The sequence below is a fragment of the Panthera leo genome, chromosome B1 (assembly GCF_018350215.1).
Source record: "Panthera leo isolate Ple1 chromosome B1, P.leo_Ple1_pat1.1, whole genome shotgun sequence".
Taxonomy (NCBI): Eukaryota; Metazoa; Chordata; class Mammalia; order Carnivora; family Felidae; genus Panthera; species Panthera leo.
Window position 1 is genome coordinate 201568170 of NC_056682.1, and position 20082 is coordinate 201588251.

Genomic DNA, 20082 nt, shown 5'->3' on the forward strand with positions numbered 1-20082 from the left:
TCTCTGCTCTGCCCCAAGCTGGCAGGGCCCTGTATACCGGTGAAGTGGCTGCGAGGCCCCGAGGGAGAGGGATGTATGTTTACAGCCGCGTCCGCCCTGGGCCAAGTTAGTTAATGTCTCTGGGCCTCAGTTTCCCATGCTCGCTGTGCGGAGGAAGCGCCCCCTCCGGGGGCCCCTAGATGTCCAGCCCCTTGGGTGCAGCGGCCACACTTCGTGGCAGCCCTGACCAGCTGTTCTTGGACAAGAGCCCCGGGGTGCGCCCCCAGCACTGACTTCGTGGCCTCCTTTCCGCAGCCGTGGGCCTGGCCTCAGCAGTGGCAGACTACCAGGGCTCCGGGCCTGAAGAGCTGACCTTCCGAGGCGGTGACGTCATCGAGGTCCTGGGCGCCCGGGTGCCCGGCCTGCCCTGGTGCCTGGGCCGGCACACGGCCTCGGGCCAGGTCGGGTTTGTGCGCACGAGTGACATCAGTGTGCAGGGCCAAGTGTCTGAGTGAGTGGCTGAGGCCCTGCCCTCTCCCGAGCCCGCTCCCCTACCCCCGGGGGCAGCCTGGTGACACACGTGGACGAGGTCCCGGATGGCACCCCTGACCCTCCCCCTCGCCACCGCCCGGGCGCCTGTTCCCTTGTCCCCAGGGCTGGCGTCAGCCTCCTACCTGGACCCCTCGTGTCCCTCCTCCAAGTGCAGCCCGGGGCTGTTCTCTGAAATACACGACATCCCACGCCGGGGGGCTTAGCTCAGCAGGTGGAGATTCTATCCCAGCCCACGGGGCCAGGAGTCCAGAGTCAAGGTGCCACTTCCTCTGGAGGCGCCCTCCTCACAGCTCCTGGTGGCCACATCACCCTGGTCTCTGCCTCCGTCTTCCCACGGCCTCCTCACCCCAGCATGTGTCTCCGAGCCTCGTCCTATAAGGACACCAGTCATTGGATTAGGGCCCACCCTGCCCCAGTGTGACCCCCACCTCAACTGGTTATATCTGCAAAGACCCTTCATTGAATAAATCACCTCCCGAGGTCCTAGGTGGACATGAATTTTGAGGGACACTATTCACCCCCATACACCTTGCCACTCCCTTTTCTTTTCTTTTCTTTTCTTTCCTTTCCTTTTCTTTTCTTTTCTTTTCTTTTCTTTTCTTTTCTTTCCTTTTCTTTTCTTTTCTTTTCTTTTCTTTTCTTTTCTTTTCTTTTCTTGATGTTTAAATTTGAGAGAGAAAGAGACAGAGTGTGAGCAGGGGAGGGGCAGAGAGAGGGAGACACAGAATCTGAAACAGGCTCCAGGCTCCGAGCTGTCAGCACAGAGCCCGACGCGGGGCTCGAACTCACAGACCACGACATCACGACCTGAGCCGAAGTCAGGTGCTCGAGATTCTAGGCCTGGCCTTCAAGGCCCCCCACGACACAGACCCTGGTGACCGCCGATGTCAAAGGCTGCCCCTTGCCATCAGGCCCCTTCCGGAACGAGTCTGCTTTGACACGTGTGCCCCTACGTGAGACACCCCCTCCATCCCTGCCCTCCAGTTTTCCTGGGGCTCTCACTGGCCCCCAGGCCCCGTCTCCGACGGCTCATCCCTGGGGACCTGCTCCTCTCCCTGTGGGACCCCCCACACCCTGCTGGTGACATGCCCGCCCCTGCCCTTCTGGAGAATTCTGAGTGTCCCCACGGTGCGGCCCTGGGCAGCAGCAGGGGTGTCCTTGGGGGAGCGGTCAGTGGGCACAGCTGTGCCCATCCTTGGGTGGCAATTCCGTTCCCCTGGGCTTGAAGCATCATTGTCAAGACCTCAGTCATGAGCCCAGAGAAGGTGGGCGTAGGGACAGGGCCTTTACTGGGTCTGGACCTGGCCTGCCACGCCCGTCTTCAGGGGTCCTCTGGCCCTGACGTCCCGCGGCCTGGGCAGGAAGCCTGGGAAAGCCCCGCGGACCCCCTCATTCGCTCCACAAAAGCTGATTGCACATCTTTCCTGTTCCAGACCCTGGGTTTTCATCCTTTGTTTCATGAACCACCTCCTGGTGCCTCTGCCCTTTCTTTTCCTTTATTTTGGCAAAATTTCAGACTTAGGGGGGTTGCAAGACGAGCGTCAAATTCCCGTAATCCCTTCCCCCCGGTCACCCAAGTGTTGGCACGTTGTCACATTCGTCTCCCGCTTTTCCTTCTCGTACTGACGCCGTCGGGGGTGGTTGTAAGCAGGATACCCCTTTCCCGGCGAGTGGCGCGGCGCGTGTCCCCTAAAGCCAGGACGCCCGCCTGGGCACCGCCACGCGCCCTTCGGGATCGGGACGGTGACGAGCAGCGCCCTGCAGGCCACACTCGGGGTTTGCCAGCGTCCCAGTCGTGTCCCGGAGAACCAGAGAAAGTTCCAGGCTTCGTGCCACCAGCCTCTCCTCCCTCGCCTCGTGGTCCTTTAGGACACTGACGTCTTTGAGGCACACGGGCCTGTTCTGTTGAATGTACCAGAAGCTACTCTGAGATTTTCTTTAACGTCTCAAAACAGCTCCTTCCAGTTTCCAGGCGCATTTCAGAGTTTCACGTAACGCTGGTGATTTAGTCCCACGAGCGAAACGTGCCTGTTCCTTCTCTCCCTTCTCCCCTTCCCGTTTTTCATCTCCCGGACTTGGCGGGGACAGGAGCGCCCCATTTCTGTGCTGGGCGTCGTGGGGAGCCCGGGAGCTCGTGATGCGAAGGGGTTGACCTGTACATCCACACGTGCACACGCACACATTTGTAACACATACTTGTGCACACCCACGTGCACACACACGTACGTGTGATACGTACATTCTGCCTGCAGCTGGACCAGGCGGGCCTTGTGGGCCGGATCTATTTTGTTTCTATCCCGGTGACCTGGCCGCCGGGCACAGAGCAGGTGTGACGGGGGTGTCTGTCACACGGGAGAGTAGATGGGGGTCTTGGGCAGGAAACGTGCTGTTGTAAATAAAGCACCTTCTTTCCTCCAGGCTGGAAAACGTGATTTTTCTCGATGAGGAAGAGAGGTCGTTCTTCAGCAACGAAGGGCGCTTCTCGGACGAGGACGCCAGGCGGTTGCTGAGGAGGATGTCTGGCGCGGACACGTGCACCGTGTACAACTTGGGTAGGTGTGAGGGCGCCGCGGGGGCGGGGGGCACGGCTCCTCCCTCCCCTCCCCCTGGCCGCGGGGACGTCGCAGGACCTGCATCAGACCCTGGGTGCTTAGGACGGTTTCTGTGGGCAGGTTCCCAGAAGGACAAGAGGGTCTGCAGCCGAACCGGGAGACCCCGAGCCCCGGCCGGCCGGCACCGGGGCTGCTCGGGCTCCTGTCCCCTCGGCGGAGCGCGGACTGTTCCGGCTTCCGTGCCCCGCTCGGGACGCCCCTCCCCATGTCCCTTCAAGAAGGCCCGCCCCGGGGCACCTAAAGGTGACCACACAGGTGCTGCTGCTGCCTGAGGGGCCCGTAGGGACGGCAGCGGGCCAGAGGCAGAGAGGGGGACGGGGCGAGCGGCAGGGAGATGCCCGCAGTGGCCGCGAGGCGTGCCCGCCGTGCACCGGGGCCCGGCCCGCTGCCCACGAGCTGCTGCTCCGCCAGCCTGGGTGACAGTGACCGCCCTCCGTGACAGGACCAGGAGCCCGGGCTCACGTGGCTGTGGGCTGGCCTGGTTGCCTGACCGCCAGGGACCGGGGCCGGACCCCAGGGCCACCAGCGCCTAAAGACGGTGCTGCTCCCTCTCCCCGCGCTGCCCTGCGCTCAGGAAGGACCCTCTGTCGGCTGCCGTGCAGGGGGGGTGGGGGCGGGAGCCATGTCATCGGCAACAGAGGCGACAGAGGAACAGACCCGCTGGGGGACTGCCTGGGGCGGGGGGTGCAATCTAGCCGGTTCCTTCATCCTGTGCACGGAGGTGAATGCACGTGCGCACACACGCTTACACACACGCACAGTATACACATGTGCACATGCACTCACACACATGTGCAGCACACGCATGTGCACCCATGCTTACACATACGTGCGGCATGTGCGTGCACGCTTACAGCACACGCGCACACTTACATGCGCGCACACACATGCACACACATGTGTGCGCACTCACGCGCACACGTACACGTGCGCACACGCTTACGCGTGCACACACACTTACACACGCGCGCACACTCACGCGCACACTTACATGCGCGCGCACACACGCACACACATGCGTGCGCACTCACAAACGCGCACACTTACATGCGCGCACACACGCGTGCACACACACTTACACATGTGCGCACACTCACACACGCGCACATTTACATGCGCGCGCACACACACACATGCGTGCGCACTCACACGCACACGTACACGCGCGCGCACACTTACGCGCGCACACACGCGCGCACTTACACACACGCGCACACTCACGCGCGCGCTTGCACACTCGCACATGCGCATGCTCACACACATGCACACGCGCGCGCACACACTTACACACGTGCACACACACACGCGCACACTTACATGCGCGCACACACATGCACACACATGCGTGCGCACTCACACGCGCACACGTACACGTGCGCACACGCTTACGCGTGCACACACACTTACACACGCGCGCACACTCACGCGCACACTTACATGCGCGCGCACACACGCACACACATGCGTGCGCACTCACAAACGCGCACACTTACACGCGCGCACACACGCGTGTACACACACTTACACATGTGCGCACACTCACACACGCGCACATTTACATGCGCGCACACACACACGCGCGTGCGCACGCACACGTACACGCGCGTGCACACTTACGCGCGCGCGCACACGCACACACGCACACGCTTACACGCGCGCGCACTTACACACACGCGCACACTCACGCGCGCGCTTGCACACTCGCACGTGCGCATGCTCACACACATGCACACGCGCGCGCACACACACACGTGCACACACTTACACACGCGCGCACTCAAATAAGGCAGCACACACATCCACATGCACATACACCTACATATCCATGCACACACACGAGCACAGTTACACGTATGTGCACGCACACACACACTCCTCACGGCCCTGGAGCAGACACGACTTGCGCATCGGGAACTTTTCCACCAGTAACACAGTTAAACTTTCCAGGTCCCACAAATTGGTTTCTCTTCCTAAACAGGCAAACTTAAATTTGACCATAGCACCCATGTCAGCCCCCCACTCGGGGGGACATTCTGGGGGCCCCCTTCCGCCGGGCGCCCCTTAGCTTCCCGGACCCTGTGCATTTGTCAGAGTTGACATCACACTTCACACGTCTTTTCCCAGCAAATTAGCGTCAGCCCATTTTCAGGAGGTGGAAACTGAGGCTTAGGGAAGGGCTTGGCCTCTTGACCAGGGGATTCCCCCCAGCCCTGCAGCCCCTCAGGTCACTGGAGTGTTTCTGTCCTGGTGTCCCCACCCGTCCCGACACGGCCCGGACCTGGAGGTGCTGGCCGGAGGGTGATGCCTCTGTTCTCTCCCTTCTCAGACAGATTAGAAGAGGCCGACTTTGAGCCGCTGGAAGAACAAGGTGGGTTCTCCCCACACGGCAGCGTCCCTCCGGGCAAGGGGCTGGGCCCGGGGGTGCAGAAGCCACAGAGCTGGGTGCGGATGGGGCTCTGGGCGACGACCTCACACCTCCGTCGGGGAAGGCGGGAGGGGGTCCGTCCTGCAGGGGGAGGGGATGAGGTGAGGGTAAAACTCCCCCCTGCTGTGGTAGTGGTCCCTGCAAACGCACCAGCCCTCCAGCTAAGGGGGGGGTGGTCCCCTCCACTGCCCCGGCCGTGGCTGTCCCCGCTCTGTCCCCAGCTAAGGTGGGGGTCCCCTCCACTGCCCGGGCCTGTACTCGGCCATGGGTTCTTTTCTAGAAACCTAGAACATCTGAAACTCTTGGCTTTGAGAAAGTGAAATGCTGGGTCTGGAGGGTGAAGGGGGTGCGGGGGGCTGGGTTTGGAGTCTCACGCTGGAGAAGCCTCTCAAAGATTTGCTTCTTCCCCTGGGAGCTGGTAAGGGAGACCCCCTCCTTCTCCCTCCACACCTCCATCTTGACCGCCCCACAGAAGGTCTGCATCAGGGAGAATCTGGGGACTTGAATGCCCGAGGACCCTTTGGGGTCCACCTAAGTAGAAACAGGGAGGGGCCACTTGGGGTACTCGATGGGGAGGCTCAGGACATCCGGGGCCATTCCGGGCCCTCCCTCCAGCCCGGGCCTCTACTGGGTGAGGAGGGCAGGACTCTCCGGGATGGGAGGGGGTGGGGGCGGCGAGGTTGAGGGGCGCATTCGCACCTACACGTCGGATTAGTCAGGTCAGACGTCTGCTGCTGAACCACACTGAATTCTTCTTTATTCCTCGACTTTACGGACAAATAAAGAGAGCGTTAGTTTTGAACGTATTTTTTATGTGAACTCGAAACAGAAGAGTCTTTAGATTCTGGTTCTTTCCTTGCAAACAAATTCCCCTTTAAGCTCGTGTTTTTCCAGCAGGAAGCGTAGCTGTTTGCTCGTTGGCTGTGTCTTCGGGTACTGACCCCATCCGAAGCCAACAGCCCCGCACACGGGCACTTTTGGGTACGGGTGCCCCCAGGCTCTATAGCGCCTCGTCCTTTTCCTTCTTAACCCTTTAGTAACTGTGGGCCTCACATTCTCGAAGCAGCCAGGGTGAAGGTGGAGACCCGGGGGGTCCTAGCTGACGTGGTCCCGGGCGAGAGCTGGACCAGGGACCCAAACATTGTCCTCCATCGAGGCGGGTTTCATCAGTTCTGGGGGTGGCTTCCGAGCACGTGCTGCCCCATAGCTCTGGTTGGCCCATGATGATTTCACGGGAGTCCTGCACCCGACAGGAGACCCCCAAGTGCTGAGGAAATCCCACGGAGGCGGGGGCAGCCAGGAATGTGGACGTGTCCATCTGTTACGTGGCTTTTCCTGGAGGGGAAAGGACCCTGGTCGCTGAGCGGTGCTCTCAAACAGGAAGCATCGGAAGGGTTTACTCGGCAAAAAGCTCGGCCAGATCGATCCCTATTCTCATAACCACGACCGAGTCCGCACTGGGTGCGAGGCACTGGGCTTGGCGTTGCGCGTAAATCTTGGGCTTCGGGCAGGGGAGGCTCGGGCAGCACCTGACAGGGGTGCCGAGGCTCGGAGGGATGTCTGTCCCTTACCCCGGCCTAGGCCCAGATCGGCCTCTAATCCACCCGGGGGGTTTTGGTGATTTGCAGAATCACCTCACCTGGACCCAGAGCCACGCGAGACCCTGCAGAAGGTGAAGAACGTTCTGGAAGAATTGAAATCCCGCCAGGACTGCCCCGAGGAGCCAGAGTCCTGGGGTCTCTGCGCGGCCTCCGGCGGCGCGAGCCCACCGGACCCTGAGGAGCCCCCCTTCTGCCTGGACGCGGGGGCCGACCGGACCGACCCGGAGGCCCTGGGCTCGCTGCTGCTGTTCCTGGACGCGCCCGGCTACAAGGCCTGCTTCCGCGGCCTGTACGACCTCTCCCTGCCGGGGCTGAGCGCCCTGTGCGGCGGCCGCACCGACGAGGAGGAGCTGGCCGGGCTCCTGGCGCGGGCGCGGGGGGCGGCCAAGAAGGCCGGCCTCCCCATGGCCCTCGCCAGAGTCTGCTTCCTCCTGGGGCGGCTGTGCGTGCGCCGGCTCAAGCTGTCCCAGGCCCGCGTGTACTTCGAGGAGGCGCTGGGCGCCCTGGGGGGCCGCTTCGGCGACCTCTTCCTGGTGGCGGCCGTGTACTGCAGCCTGGCCACCGTCCACCTGAAGCAGAGGAACAGAGACAGGTGCGCGCAGGTGACGCCCAAGGCCGCGGCCCTGCTGCTGGGGACGCCCGGCCACGGCTGCGGCACCGAGGCCGGGTCGGAGCTGCTGGCGCACGCCCTGCGGCGGGCCGTGGCCGGCCGGAGCCCGCAGGCCGAGGCCCGGGCCTGCTTCCTGCTGGCCAGGCACCACGCCCGCCTGCGGCAGCCGGAGGAGGCCCTGCCCTTCCTGGAGCGGCTGCTGCTCCTGCACGAGGCCTGGGGCTCCCCGGAGGCCGCCTGGCCCGCCGACTGCTACCTGCTCCTGGCCGACACCTACAGCCGGCGGTGCCTGCCGCGCCTGGCGCTGGGCTGCGTCAGGGCGGCCTCGCTGCGGGCCCGGGCCTCGCTGCGCGCCTCGCTCCGGAGCGTGGACCTGGTCCTGCGCAACGCCCCCCGCCTGCCCCGCCCGCCCTCCCAGGCCGCGCCCCACCTCCGGCGGGCGCTGGCCTCCTGGGCCCGGGCGCGGGCCGGGCGCTGCGCGGGCCCCTGTGCGCCAGCCTGGCCCGGCTGCACAGCGGCCACGGCCAGCACGGCAGGGCCGTCGCCCTGATGGCGCAGGCCGCGGAGGCGGCCGCCGGGGCCGGGAGCCGCCTGGCGCTGGACTACCTGCTGGCGCTCGCCTGGCTGCACGTGCTCGGCGGCCGGAGCCCGGCGGCCCTGGGCGTCCTCGAGTGCGTGCGGGAGGGGGCGGTGGCCGGCGCCGAGCGGGAGGGCGTGATGGCCAACGTGGCGGCCGTGGCGCTGACGAGGACGGGCAGGACCCGGCAGGCGGCCGAGGGCTACTACCGCGCCCTGCGGGTGGCGCGGGGCCGGGGCCGGCGGAGGAACCAGGCGGTGGCGCTGGCCAACCTGGGGGCCCTGTGCCTGCGGGCCGGCGCCGGCGGCCTGGCCCAGCACTACTGCCGGGAGGCCGTGAAGCTCTTCTCGCGGCTGCCCGGCGGGGAGGGCGGCCAGGACTTCACCTGCGTGCTCCTGCGGCTGGGCCGCCTGTGCGCCCGCAGGGCCCGCGCCCGGCAGGCCAAGTGCTACTACGAGTGGGCCTTTCTGGTCGCCGCGGAGATGGACCACCTGGAAGGTGAGTGGCGGGCACGCCGGCTTCGCGGAAAGGAAACGCGTCTTCTCCCCGCGTCCGTCCAGAGCGCGCCCGGGGCGCTCGACTCTCCCGCCGTCGAGAGCGTCGAATGGCGGGAACCCGCAGGTGTTTGCGGGTGCCTTCGAGGCCGGCTGCGGGGCGGCTCTCGTGGGAGCCCGCCCGCCAGGCTCTGGGCAGGCTCCAGCCACAGACGGCACCCGTGCGGTCCTCACGGGGGCCGGTCGCCAAGGGTGGGAAACAGATGCCCGGGTCACGGGAGCCGCAAAAGGGGGTGTCATCGTGACGACGGGGGCTCCCGGTCCCGACGAGTGGGACCTCCGTGTGGAGGAGGGTTTAGCCAAGCATAGGATGGAGGGCAGGCAGACGGTGAAGCCCGTGCAAAGGCCCTGGGGAAAGCTGGGCCATGCAGGGAGATGCAGAGTTTGGGGTGGGTGCCTCGGGTGGTGGGTGGCGACCACCTAGGCTGGGGGAGCTAGGCAGGGATCCGGGACCCCAGGCTGCGGTTTGGCATTTTTCCCGAGAGCCCTGGGGAGCCGTTGAGGGTTGTAGAACACTCGGACGCTCACGGAGCCTGGAAGGGGACCCTGCGGATCTCCAGAAAGAAGCAAGAGCTGGGTCCCCAGATGTGCCCGGTGGCCTCGGGCGGGTCCTGTCTGTGCTCACAGGCCTGTTGTCCCCTCTGCCCCATGCTGAACCTCGAGGAGCCTGAGGGCCACTCTGCTCCTTTTTGAGTTGGCTTTGGCAGCCTGGGTCTCCCCGGGTTCATCCGTTGTATCTGGGTTGCCCTTTGTTGGCGTAAACCCTTCTGAAAGGCCGGTGCTAACATCCCGTCTTTCACGGCTAATCCCGATCATTTATGCCTTTTCTTCTTAGTCTGGCTGCAGATGAGTCCATTTTGTGAATCTTCTCAAAGATCCGTCATTCAGTTTCATCCGTTTCTCTCTCTTGTTTTTTCGATTCTCGACGTCACTATTCTATCTTTACTCTTGAATCTTTATTTTTCCTTCCTTTTGCTCGCTTTGGATGTAGGTACCTCCTGTTTTTCTCGTTCCTCGAGGCGGAAGCTTAAACTTTGCGTCTGAAAATTTTCTTCTTTTCTAAGGTAGGCATTTACGGCTAGAAAGTCCCTCTAGACGCGCCTGTCCCGCGTCCCACGTCCCGCGGGGTCAGGGTCTGCCGTGCGTTTACTTCCACTCATCTCAGAGTACCTTCCGGTTCCCGTCGCGATGTCTCCCGCGACCCCCGGCCGTCTGGCAGTGCGTTTGTCACGTCCACGTATTCGTGGATTTCCCGCACTCCCGTCCGTTACCGATTCCTGGTTTCATCCCGCTGTCGCCGGAGATCACGCTCTGTAAGACGTCAGGCTCTCGCATTTACGGAGCGTCGCCCGCTGATTCGGCGACTGAGAATGCGATATGTGCGGTCTCCCCGGTCACCGTGTTGTTTTGATCTTCTGTGTCCTTGTCGGTGGTCCGCTTGGCGGGGAGCGCGCCCGGCCGTTCTCTGCCAGAGCCTGGCTTCGCGAGGGAGCGCTGGCTCCGGAACGCCAGGAGCTGGGTTTGAATCGCAGCCCCACTGCGCGCTGTGTGCCCCAGACTCAGTGTGCCCGCCTGCGGCATGGTCAGCCCGGTGCTCCCTGCCTCGTCGGCGTGGGGTGAAGGCAGCCCCTGTCCGTCACCCCAGGAGGGGTTTTGTGAAGCAGAAGCAGGCAGCCCGGTGCGGTGGGAGAGGCTGGCCAGGACCCCCGGGCCCGGGACGTGTAGACGCGGTCAGCGCGTGACTGTGACGTGCCCCACCGGGCTCATCACGGCGTGCTCTTGGCTGTGCGGCCTGGGGCGGATCGCGTAGCCGGTCTGGACTCAGTTTCCCCGCTGAGGCAGGCACACGGCAGGGGACTTCAAACCCTGCAGATGTCACCGCCGTGCGTGACGGCGATGTCTTCCTCCCGTTCTCCCCGCCCAGGCCAGCTGCTTGCCGTCCAGAGGCTCTGTCACTTCTACAGCACGGTCATGCCCAGCGAGGCCCAGTGCGTCGTCTACCACGAGTTCCAGCTGTCGCTGGCCCGCAGGGTGGCGGACAAGGTGCTGGAGGGGCAGCTCCTGGAGACCATCAGCCGGCTCTACCTGTCCCTGGGCACCGAGCGGTGAGGGCCGGTTCCGCGGGCGGGGCGGGGAGGACCCCGGCCCTGGTCGTGGGGTGGCCCCTCCTCAGGGACCACTTCATTCCTTAGTGTCAGATTAGCTCCGAGCTGGCCGGCCTGGGGGTGTCCCCACCAGTGCTCGTGGCACAGGGTTCCCCTGAAGGGTGTCCCCTCGTCTCCACATACACACCACAGTGGAGGCAGACCGTGCGTTCCTGGGCCATTCTTCATGACACAGTGGCTTTTGTAAGCTGACCTCTGCCTGCCCTGAGTGTCCACCAGCCAGCCCAGCTCTGGGCCAGGCAGTCTGTTCCCAGCTGTCCCCTCAGATGTGAGGACAGTGGCCACGTGTACACCTGAAGGATTCTCATCCACGGGGAAATAGCTGGCTGTCCCACCTGCTTCTCCGGGGCAGGGTTTCAGGGTCCTCTGTCCCCTGTGACGCCCACACTGACCATCCCGATCAGATGGACGGTCCCGGGAACGTCACTGGTAACACCCCTCCCGGCTGGGGACTCAGTGAGAGGCAGGGAAGGAGCCAGGTTTCCACAGGACTTGGGGGGCCTCTGCCCCTCCCACCTGGGCCTCAGTTTCACAGTAGGACCGACGGGCAGTGACCTTGATCACTGCTTCTCAAAGTGGGGGAGAATATCGCCCGGGAGCTCGCTGCAAAAGCACATTCTCGGGCCCCACCCCAGACCTGCTGCGGCAGAAACCCTGGGAATAGGTTCCCGCGGCCGCACTGGAGTTTGAGAACCACTGGCCTAAGCTGTCTCTCAATTTCTGCCCACACACACGTTCCCCGCTGCACCCAGAGAAGTCGCGCGCCTGTGTCCGGGGAGTGGGGCAGGGGCAGAATGGCCCGCTCCCCGTCCCCGTTTCCTTCCAAAGAGCCTCCCTTACTTTCACCGGGCGAGCCAAAGCCGGCAGACGGGCACCAGGAAGAGCCCGGTCTGCAACCCCAGGGACAGCGGGCCCGGGAGCGCGAGCTCTGACCCCCGCTCTAATCCCAGGGCCTACAGGTCCGCGCTGGACTACACCAAGCGCAGTCTGGGCATTTTCATCGACCTGCAGAAGAAGGAGAAGGAGGCGCACGCTTGGCTGCAGGCGGGGAAGATCTATTACATCCTCCAGCAGAACGAGCTGGTAGACGTGTACCTCCAGGTGCTGGGGCGCCCTGTCCTTCATCCCCTCCCCCTGCGGGGCACCTGCTGCGTGCCCCCACCCCTGGACACCCAGCCTTGGGCCCTTAGCCCTGGACCCCCAGCCCTGGAGCCCCAGCCCTGTATTCCCAGCTCTGGACCCCCAGACCTGGGCCCCCAGCCATGGACCACCAACCCTGGACCCCCAGCCCTGGACCCCCAGCCCTGGACCCCTAGCCCAGGACCCCCAGCCCTGGACCCCCAAGCCCTGGACCCCCAGCCCAGGACCCCCAGCCCTGTATTCCCAGCTCTGGACCCCCAGACCTGGGCCCCCAGCCATGGACCACCAACCCTGGACCCCCACCCTGGACCCCCAGCCCTGGACCCCCACCCTGGACCCCAACCCTGGGCCCCCAGCCCTGGACCCCTAGCCCAGGACCCCCAGCCCTGGACCCCCAAGCCCTGGACCCCCAGCCCTGGACTCCCATTCCAGTATTCCCAGCCCAGGAACACCACCCTGTACCCCCAGCCCTGGCCCCCCCAAGCCTAGACCCCAGCCCTGTATTCCCAGCCCTGGGCCCCCAGCCATGGACCACCACCCCTGGACCCCCAGCCCTGGGCCCCCACCACTGAACCCCCACCCCTGGACCCCCACCCCTGGACCCCCACTGCCCTGCATCTTCCACAACAATCCGAGCCCCACCAAGGGGCCGGGGGCGTGTGCCCCTCACCACGGCCACCACCGTGTTGGTACACAGCAAGCGCTCAATAAATGTGCAAATGCCGCGTCCACCGCATTGGCACACAGAAGTATTTTCTTCAGTGGCTAATGGCGTGCCTCCTTAAAAAACCCACTTATCACAGATGCTCCATTTCCAGTCGCGTTCCAAGCTTGACATGGCTTGGAATAGATTGAGAGGCTCGTGAGGCCAATGAGTGTTTTCACTTTTGAGCGCTTGCTGTGTACTTCCCTGGGCCATGGGCCGAGGGTCCCGGGGCTCACCGCTGACGGGGGGAGGCAGGCGCCTCGGGGCTGTGGGCAGGGGTGCGGTTGTGCACAGAGGGGCCGGGAGGGTGAGCTCCGTTCGGTTTGGGGTGCAGGGTGCGTGGGGCCAGTGCCCAACTGGGAAGAGGGCTTCCCGGCAGTAGGGGATTCACAGGGGCAGAGGCCGAAGGTTCATGGGACTGTGGAAGGTTCTGGATTGCCGGCAGGGCTAGGCCACCCTTGTCCACTCTGGTGGACAGCTGGTGTTTGTTGAGCACCTATTATGGGCCAGGCACCGCGCTGGGCCCCAGATGCAGCAGAGAAGCAGCGGTCTTAGTCGTCTGCTCGGAGAGACAGGCAGGTGTTGCTAAGGGCCACGGAGGGACACAGTGGAGGGGACCCCAGCGGAGAGAATGCCGGGGTCCGGGTGTGACCGCCGGGACCCGGAGGCCACCTCTGAGCCGGCTCCCAAACTCCTCAGCAGCCCGCACTTGCGGACCCCCGGCGCCCTAGCTGGACGGGCCTCCCCATGGGACATAGTGGGAAATGATGTCCCCAGCTGCACAGGGACTGAACAAGGCCAGTCCCTCTGGAGGGAGAGGAAAGAGTCACCCGGAGCACGTGTTGCGGGTCCTCGGGGTTGCCTCGAGGGTCTGGGGGAGCCCTGTGGGTCTCACGAGAGCTTCTGCACGCCCGCAGGTGGCCCAGAACGCAGCCCTGTACACGGGGGACCCCAAGCTGGGGCTGGAGCTGTTTGAGGCGGCTGGGGACATCTTCTTCAACGGGACCTGGGAGCGGGAGAAAGCCGTGTCCTTCTACCGGGTGAGCCGGGCGGTGAGGGTGGGCCTCAGGGGTGGGGGCGCCTTCCATGGGAGTTTGGGGGGGCCGGCGGAGGCCTCCCGCCAGGAGGGAGGACTGCCCCACGACCCGCTTACTTGCTTGGTGGTTTCGCCAGGGATGATCTTGTCCCCCACCCTCACCTGGGAGGGACAGAGAAAGGAGAGGCCGTTTGAGGGACGGAGGCAGCTTTAGGCTTACAGCACCTCAAACCTCGGGCAGGCCAGTCCTGTTCCACTTTGCAGATGAGGAAACTGAGGCTCAGAGAGGCACAGGGGTGTATCACAGGACACACAGCCCCGGGGCCCAGGTCTGCGTGTGCCTGCCCGCCCAGCTCACGGCCTGCGGCTCAGCCCTGGGGAACAGAGAAACATGCGTTTTTAGAGCGCAGGGTTGGGCCCTCCTGGTCAGGCTCTCACCGTCCGGGGACGGGCTGGTCCCAGGCTGCTGAGACAGATGGGCTGCAGGCCACATCCCAGCTTGCTGGTGGCTCAGTGCCCTGGGGCTGCCGGGACCTCTCTGAGCCGAACACAGATACAGCGGGATGATGGGGAGGACGCTCCCAGCGTGCGGTCGGGGCTCTGAGGGGGTGCTGGCCCTGGGCCGGCCGCCACGGGTGAGGCCTGACCCACCCGCCCGTGTGGCAGGATCGGGCGCTGCCCTTGGCCTCCACCACAGGGAACCAGGAGGCCGAGCTCCGTCTGTGCAACAAGCTGGTGGCACTGCTGGCCGAGCTGGACGCGCCCCGGGAGGGCCTGGAGTTCGCCCACATGGCCCTGGCGCTCAGCATCACCCTGGGTAAGCCCTGCACCCCGGCCCCGGCGGGGGAGACCTGGAGGGCGGGTGCAGAAGGCCCGAGGCCGTGGAACCCGGCCCGCGTGCGGGGCTGCTTCCGTCTGCAAGCCGCCTCCTCCGTGCAGGCGGGCTGGGATGCCCCGGGGGACACGTCACGCTCACGGGGCGGCTGGGCTTTCTTGGCCAGCTGACCACCAAGGCCGGCCACCAGGCCCCGCGGTCTGGACACCCCGGCTTGTCACCAGCCCCGGCACGCGCCTGTCTGCGTGCCGTCCCTTACCCTTGTTCCTCGCCACACTCAGCCAGCCCTGCTGTCACCTGGCTGGCGAGATCCCCTCACTGCCGGGCACCTTGTGTCCCGGCACCTAACTGTGCTGTTCCCAGCCACCTGTCTTCCCCTCGGAGACAGGACTGGGTGTGCAGACCCCACAGTGCTGGCCTGGAAGGGGGACGATCTGGAGACATCCGGAGGGCGTGGGGGGGGCGGGCAGCAGCTCATACACCAGGAAGGGTGAGCGTCGTCGTGTGTGCGGGTGGACCGAGCCCCGGGGTTTGCGACTGCCTGACTTTGGGGCTCCCTGTCACCCCTTCCGGGCGCCACGGGCAGGTACAGAGCAGGCCCCACGGGCAGGTCCACCTTCCTGGGGTGGACAGCGAGCCTGCAATATCAGGCCCATTGTGCAGATGGGAAGAGTGAGTCTCGGGACAGGAAGCGGCCGGCTTGGGGGCCGGAGCTGGCCCGTGCCCGCCGCCACCCGCAGCCGTAGCCTCACGCGTGCCCCCTCCCCTGCGACCCTAGGGGACCGGCTGAACGAGCGAGTGGCCTACCACCGGCTGGCCGCCCTGCACCACCGGCTGGGCCACGGCGAGCTGGCGGAGCATTTCTACCTCAAGGCCCTGTCGCTCTGCAGCTCGCCCCTGCAGTTCGCCGAGGAGACGCTGTACTACGTGAAAGTGTACCTGGTGCTCGGGGACATCATCTTCTACGACCTGAAGGTGGGCGTGGGCGGGGGCGGGGGGAGGCGGGGCTCGGGCGCGTCGGGAGCCCTTGCCCCCGTGTGGAGGGGGACCGCACACGGGCCCCGGGGCCCCGGCGTCTCCGGGCCTGGCTCTGCGGCACAGGCAAGGTCAGCAGACGCCGTCGGAGCTCCCCCAGCCCGTGGGGAAGGCTGACGTGCGAACGGACCCTGGCAGCCACTGGGTCAGAGCAGACACGGCCGTGTAGTCGGGGGAGCCTCCCGGGCACGGTAACGGCAAAGCCGAGTCGTGACGGTCAAGCAGGAGTTAGCCGCCGAGGCAGTAGGAGGGGGACAGGACGTTCCGGGGGCAGGGGGACGAGTCACTAGAGACCCACCGGAGACCCAGGCTGTAGGGTGCTACCCAGATCCCGGCACCTCCTCCAGGAAGCCTACCACTGTGGGCAGAGCGACTCCTTCCTGGAATCCCGAGTCCCCTTTAATCCTCATGTCCCCCGGGGGTTTGTAGCAGGGACACCACTCCGGGCAGTTCCTGCCCTGTGGGGGCTGGAGGCGCTGGAGCTGGGACCTCACAGACCAGAACCCGGAGATGTCTCTCCATCACTCGCCTGCACAGGCAGGGGCCCCCATCACCCCACCCGGGGCCTAGCGTCGTCCCTGCGCGGTGTCCCTGCTCCGTGTCAGCTGAAGGGCGGGTGCCCGAGCCCAGGGGCCGACTTCTCCCTCCCCCTCCCCACTGAATGGCCCCTCGGAGCTGGGGTGGCACCAGAAGACCCCCACCCAGTTGGTAGCCCCCAGCCCCCTTCCCCGGGGCAGCCTTGGCTGTGCACCGGTGACACCTGGTGGTCACAAGTGGTCACTACAGCCTCCCGTGTCTTCTGGGTGGTTCTTGGGGAGCCTGTCGGCCGGTGGCGGGGGGGGGGGGGGTACTGCAACGAACGTAGCCTCACTACCTTCCAGTCTGTGTGACCCAGGCTCCGTGTGGTTGGTTCTGCCTGCGAACGCTTTACTGTTCTAGAAGAGTGGAGCCCCCTGGAGGCAGGGCAGAGGCTGAGGGCCAGGCACGGTCAGTTGACCAGGGTAGGATTAGCAGAGCTCCGTGGGGCTCCAGTGCCCGGGATCCTAGAACCCACGAGCCTCTGACCCTGCGACCTGCATACACGTCTATGTCCCAGGCTGGGCTCCGGGCCGGGCCCTCCCCTGTGTCGGGGCCACGGAGCCTGGCGGTGGGGCAGGACTGGCCAGCCTCACCTGAGCTCTCACACCCAGAGCCCTGTGTCGTCTGCAATACATGCCCTTGACCCCTGGCCCATCCGAGGGTGGGGCCTGCCCCGGGTGCCATGTGACTGATTCCTAAGCAGCTCTGTACGAGAGGGGGAAACAGGCTGGGAGGCAAAAAAGGTGTCCAAGATGGGGGTCAGGAGGCCGGGCCGGGGGCAGCTGCAGGCCCAGAGGTAGCTGATCTGACGCCCAGGCCCTGGGGACGGGGACCTTATCTCTCCACGGTGTCACGGGGCAGGGCTGCAGCTGAGAAGCCCAGGTCCCTGAGCCCGAGAGGCTGGGACCAGGCAGCTTCCCAGACGCACCATGGCCGCTCTGTCGACATCACGTCTGTCCTCACCGTGACGACGGCTTGGAAGTTCCATCAGGGGCCACGGGCCAACTTCACACCGTCAGCCACGTGCCCAGGAGGGCGAGAGAGTCCTCCGAGCCCCCTGTACGGGACAGGCCTGGGCAAGTGCCGCTCTAGAGGTTGGGGGCCATGGGCATCTTTGCCAATGGTCTCCCTGAATCGAGGTCATCTGTACGCGGGGCCTCAGGGACGAAAGAACAAGGCTGGAACGGGACACATTTGGGCGTGAATCCTGTTTGCCGCCCACTGGCTGCTCCAGGCACAGGTGTGCACGTCCACACGCACACACACGCACACACATGCACACGGATACACAACTCCCAACCACCCACTTTGGTCAGCTCCTTAGTGAAGCTGTCCCCTCCTCCAGGCAGCCCTCCAAGTCCACCTCAGGCTGACTCAGGTGCCACCCGGGGCTGCCACCGGCTGCCGGTCACCCCTGTGGTCGACGTGGCCCCAGAGTCGGCCGTGGCTCCCGCCCTGCACGGGGTCCAGTGCCTGGTGGGGGCTCGGGAGTGTTTGTTGAACTGCTCTGCGTACCTGCTTTTATTTCCTTGTCTCCTCTCTGTGTGTGGGGGCAGGGAGGAGCCAGGGCTGCTGAACTGGGGCTTGTCCCAGTTAGAGTGGTCCGTCGGGAGGGACTGGGTGGAGGTGATGGGGGGCCGGGCACGGAGCAGCCTCTGGGGACACAGGCCGGTCAGCCCCTGCCTGCAGCCAGGGGGCGTGTTAATGTGGGGCCTCCTTCAGGACCCCTTCGACGCGGCGGGGTACTACCAGCTGGCCTTGGCAGCGGCCGTGGACCTCGGCAACAAGAAGGCCCAGATGAAGATCTACACGCGCCTGGCCACCATCTACCACAACTTCCTCCTGGACCGCGAGAAGTCCCTCTTCTTCTACCAGAAGGCCAGGACCTTCGCCACCGAGCTCAACATCCGCAGAGTCAACCTGGCCCCGGGGCGGTGCTGGGGGCGGGCGCCCTGGCTGGCCCCCGGCCCCTCGCCCTGAGGTCCCCTGTCCGCCCTGACTGGCCCCCGGCCCCTCGCCCTGAGGTCCCCTGTCCGCCCTGACTGGCCCCCGGCCCCTTGCCCTGAGGACGCCTGTCTGCCCGGCTGGCCCCCGGCCCCTCGCCCTGAGGTCCCCTGTCCGCCCTGGCTGGCCCCCAGCCCCTTGCCCTGAGGACGCCTGTCTGCCCGGCTGGCCCCCGGCCCCTTGCCCTGAGGACCCCTGTCCACCCTGGCTGGCCCCTGGCCCCTCGTCCTGAGGTCCCCTGTCCGCCCTGGCTGGCCCCCGGCCCCTCGCCCTGAGGACCCCTGTCCTCGCCTCTCCTAGTGTCTCTGGGAGGCTCATTTTCTGGGAAACAGAGGCAGGACAGTAGGGGTCTGATAGCAATAAACAATTTTGCGGCAGCCTGCCAAAGCCCACAAGGCCCCCTCCCCTGGCCTACCGCCTGGGGAGCGTCCAGGGACCAAGCCCCGTCCCCGGGGGCCCGCCCTGCTGCTGTGAACTGGAAGGACTGAGTCGGACCGACCCGGGCCAGGTCCCCCTGCCGGCCCCGCGCGGTGTGGCCTCAGGCAAATCACGCCCCTCGCACCCATTTCCTGGCCTGTCAGAGCGGAAGGCGGTGGTGGGATCCCCTGGGCATCTTCCCCCTTCCTCGTGCCCTCACTGTGTGTCAGGCTCTGTGCTCTGCCTTTAACCCTCACGCCGACGTCACCGGGCCGCACCGTTGGGTCTGTTATTGTCCCCATTTCCGGCCAAGGCACAGAGAGGGTAGGTGCCCTGCCCGCCGTCACACAGCAGGTAGGTGGGGCAGAGCTGTAACCACTGTACCACCTGCCCGCCTGCCTCGGGGGGATGTGTCAGCATCAGGACCCAGGGGCGCGTCCTGGAAGAAGGTGCTAGCACGTCATTGCACCTCTGCCCCTTCCTGCGTCCCGAAGGCGAGCGAGGGGAACGCGGCCCACACGCTCCCTCACCTGAGAGTCCTCTGGCCCAGCCCGGCCGGTCCCACCTGCGCCCGCCAGCCAGCCAGGCCGGGGGAGGGGGGGCCTCCAGCCCTGTGCGGAATGTGCTGCTGTGAGTGCGTCTAGGGGCTCATCTGGGCCCCCACGTGCCAGGAACCCTCCACTTACAGTCAGGGAAACTGAGGCTCAGAGAGGCCGTGGGCGTCCCAAGTGGTTCTCACCCGCACGGCACTGTTCCGATCTCTTTTTCTTTAATTTATTTTGTCAAACAAGGTGACGTTCACATAAGATAAAATGAACCATTTAAAGTGACCGACTCAGAGGCGTTTTGTGCCGGTAGATGTGGCTCAGCCACCCGCCTGTGCCTGGTTCGGATACATTTTCGTCTCCCCGCAGACGCCGCCCGTGTCACTTCTCGCTCCCCCTCCTCCCCGACCCTCCTTTAGCAGAAGGGGAAACTGAGGCCGGCAAGGGCCCTCGGTCATCCTTCCTGCCTCTGACGCTGGGGTCTGGGGGAGCCCCCGTTCCTGGCCCGGCTCAGAGGCGGCCTGCAGGCCCCGCCCCGGCCTCTCCCACCAGGGGGCAGCAGAGAGCCTTCCAGAAGCTGGCGCAGAAGCCGGGGAAGCTTCTTCTAACCTTGACCCCAAACTGGCTTCTCGCGGTCGCTGGGAGGGGAACATGGGAGGAGGCCGCACTGTAATTGAAAACAGAACGACCCGATGACCCGTGCTGGGCCT

At 65.1% G+C, this 20082-nt stretch overlaps 1 protein-coding gene across 1 annotated transcript in view; it reads left to right on the plus strand.

Annotated features, from left to right (window-relative positions):
* Window positions 1–18634, plus strand: part of SH3TC1 (SH3 domain and tetratricopeptide repeats 1) — a 46703-nt gene extending 28069 nt beyond the window's left edge. The window contains 11 exon segments of the mRNA XM_042937017.1: window positions 295–490; window positions 2950–3083; window positions 5470–5511; window positions 7197–8225; window positions 8228–8854; window positions 10835–11015; window positions 12026–12176; window positions 13839–13961; window positions 14624–14774; window positions 15571–15767; window positions 18129–18634. Of these exon segments, the coding sequence (XP_042792951.1) occupies window positions 295–490; window positions 2950–3083; window positions 5470–5511; window positions 7197–8225; window positions 8228–8854; window positions 10835–11015; window positions 12026–12176; window positions 13839–13961; window positions 14624–14774; window positions 15571–15767; window positions 18129–18386 (3089 nt within the window). The 3' untranslated portion in view covers window positions 18387–18634.
* The last annotated feature ends 1448 nt before the right edge of the window (window positions 18635–20082 follow it).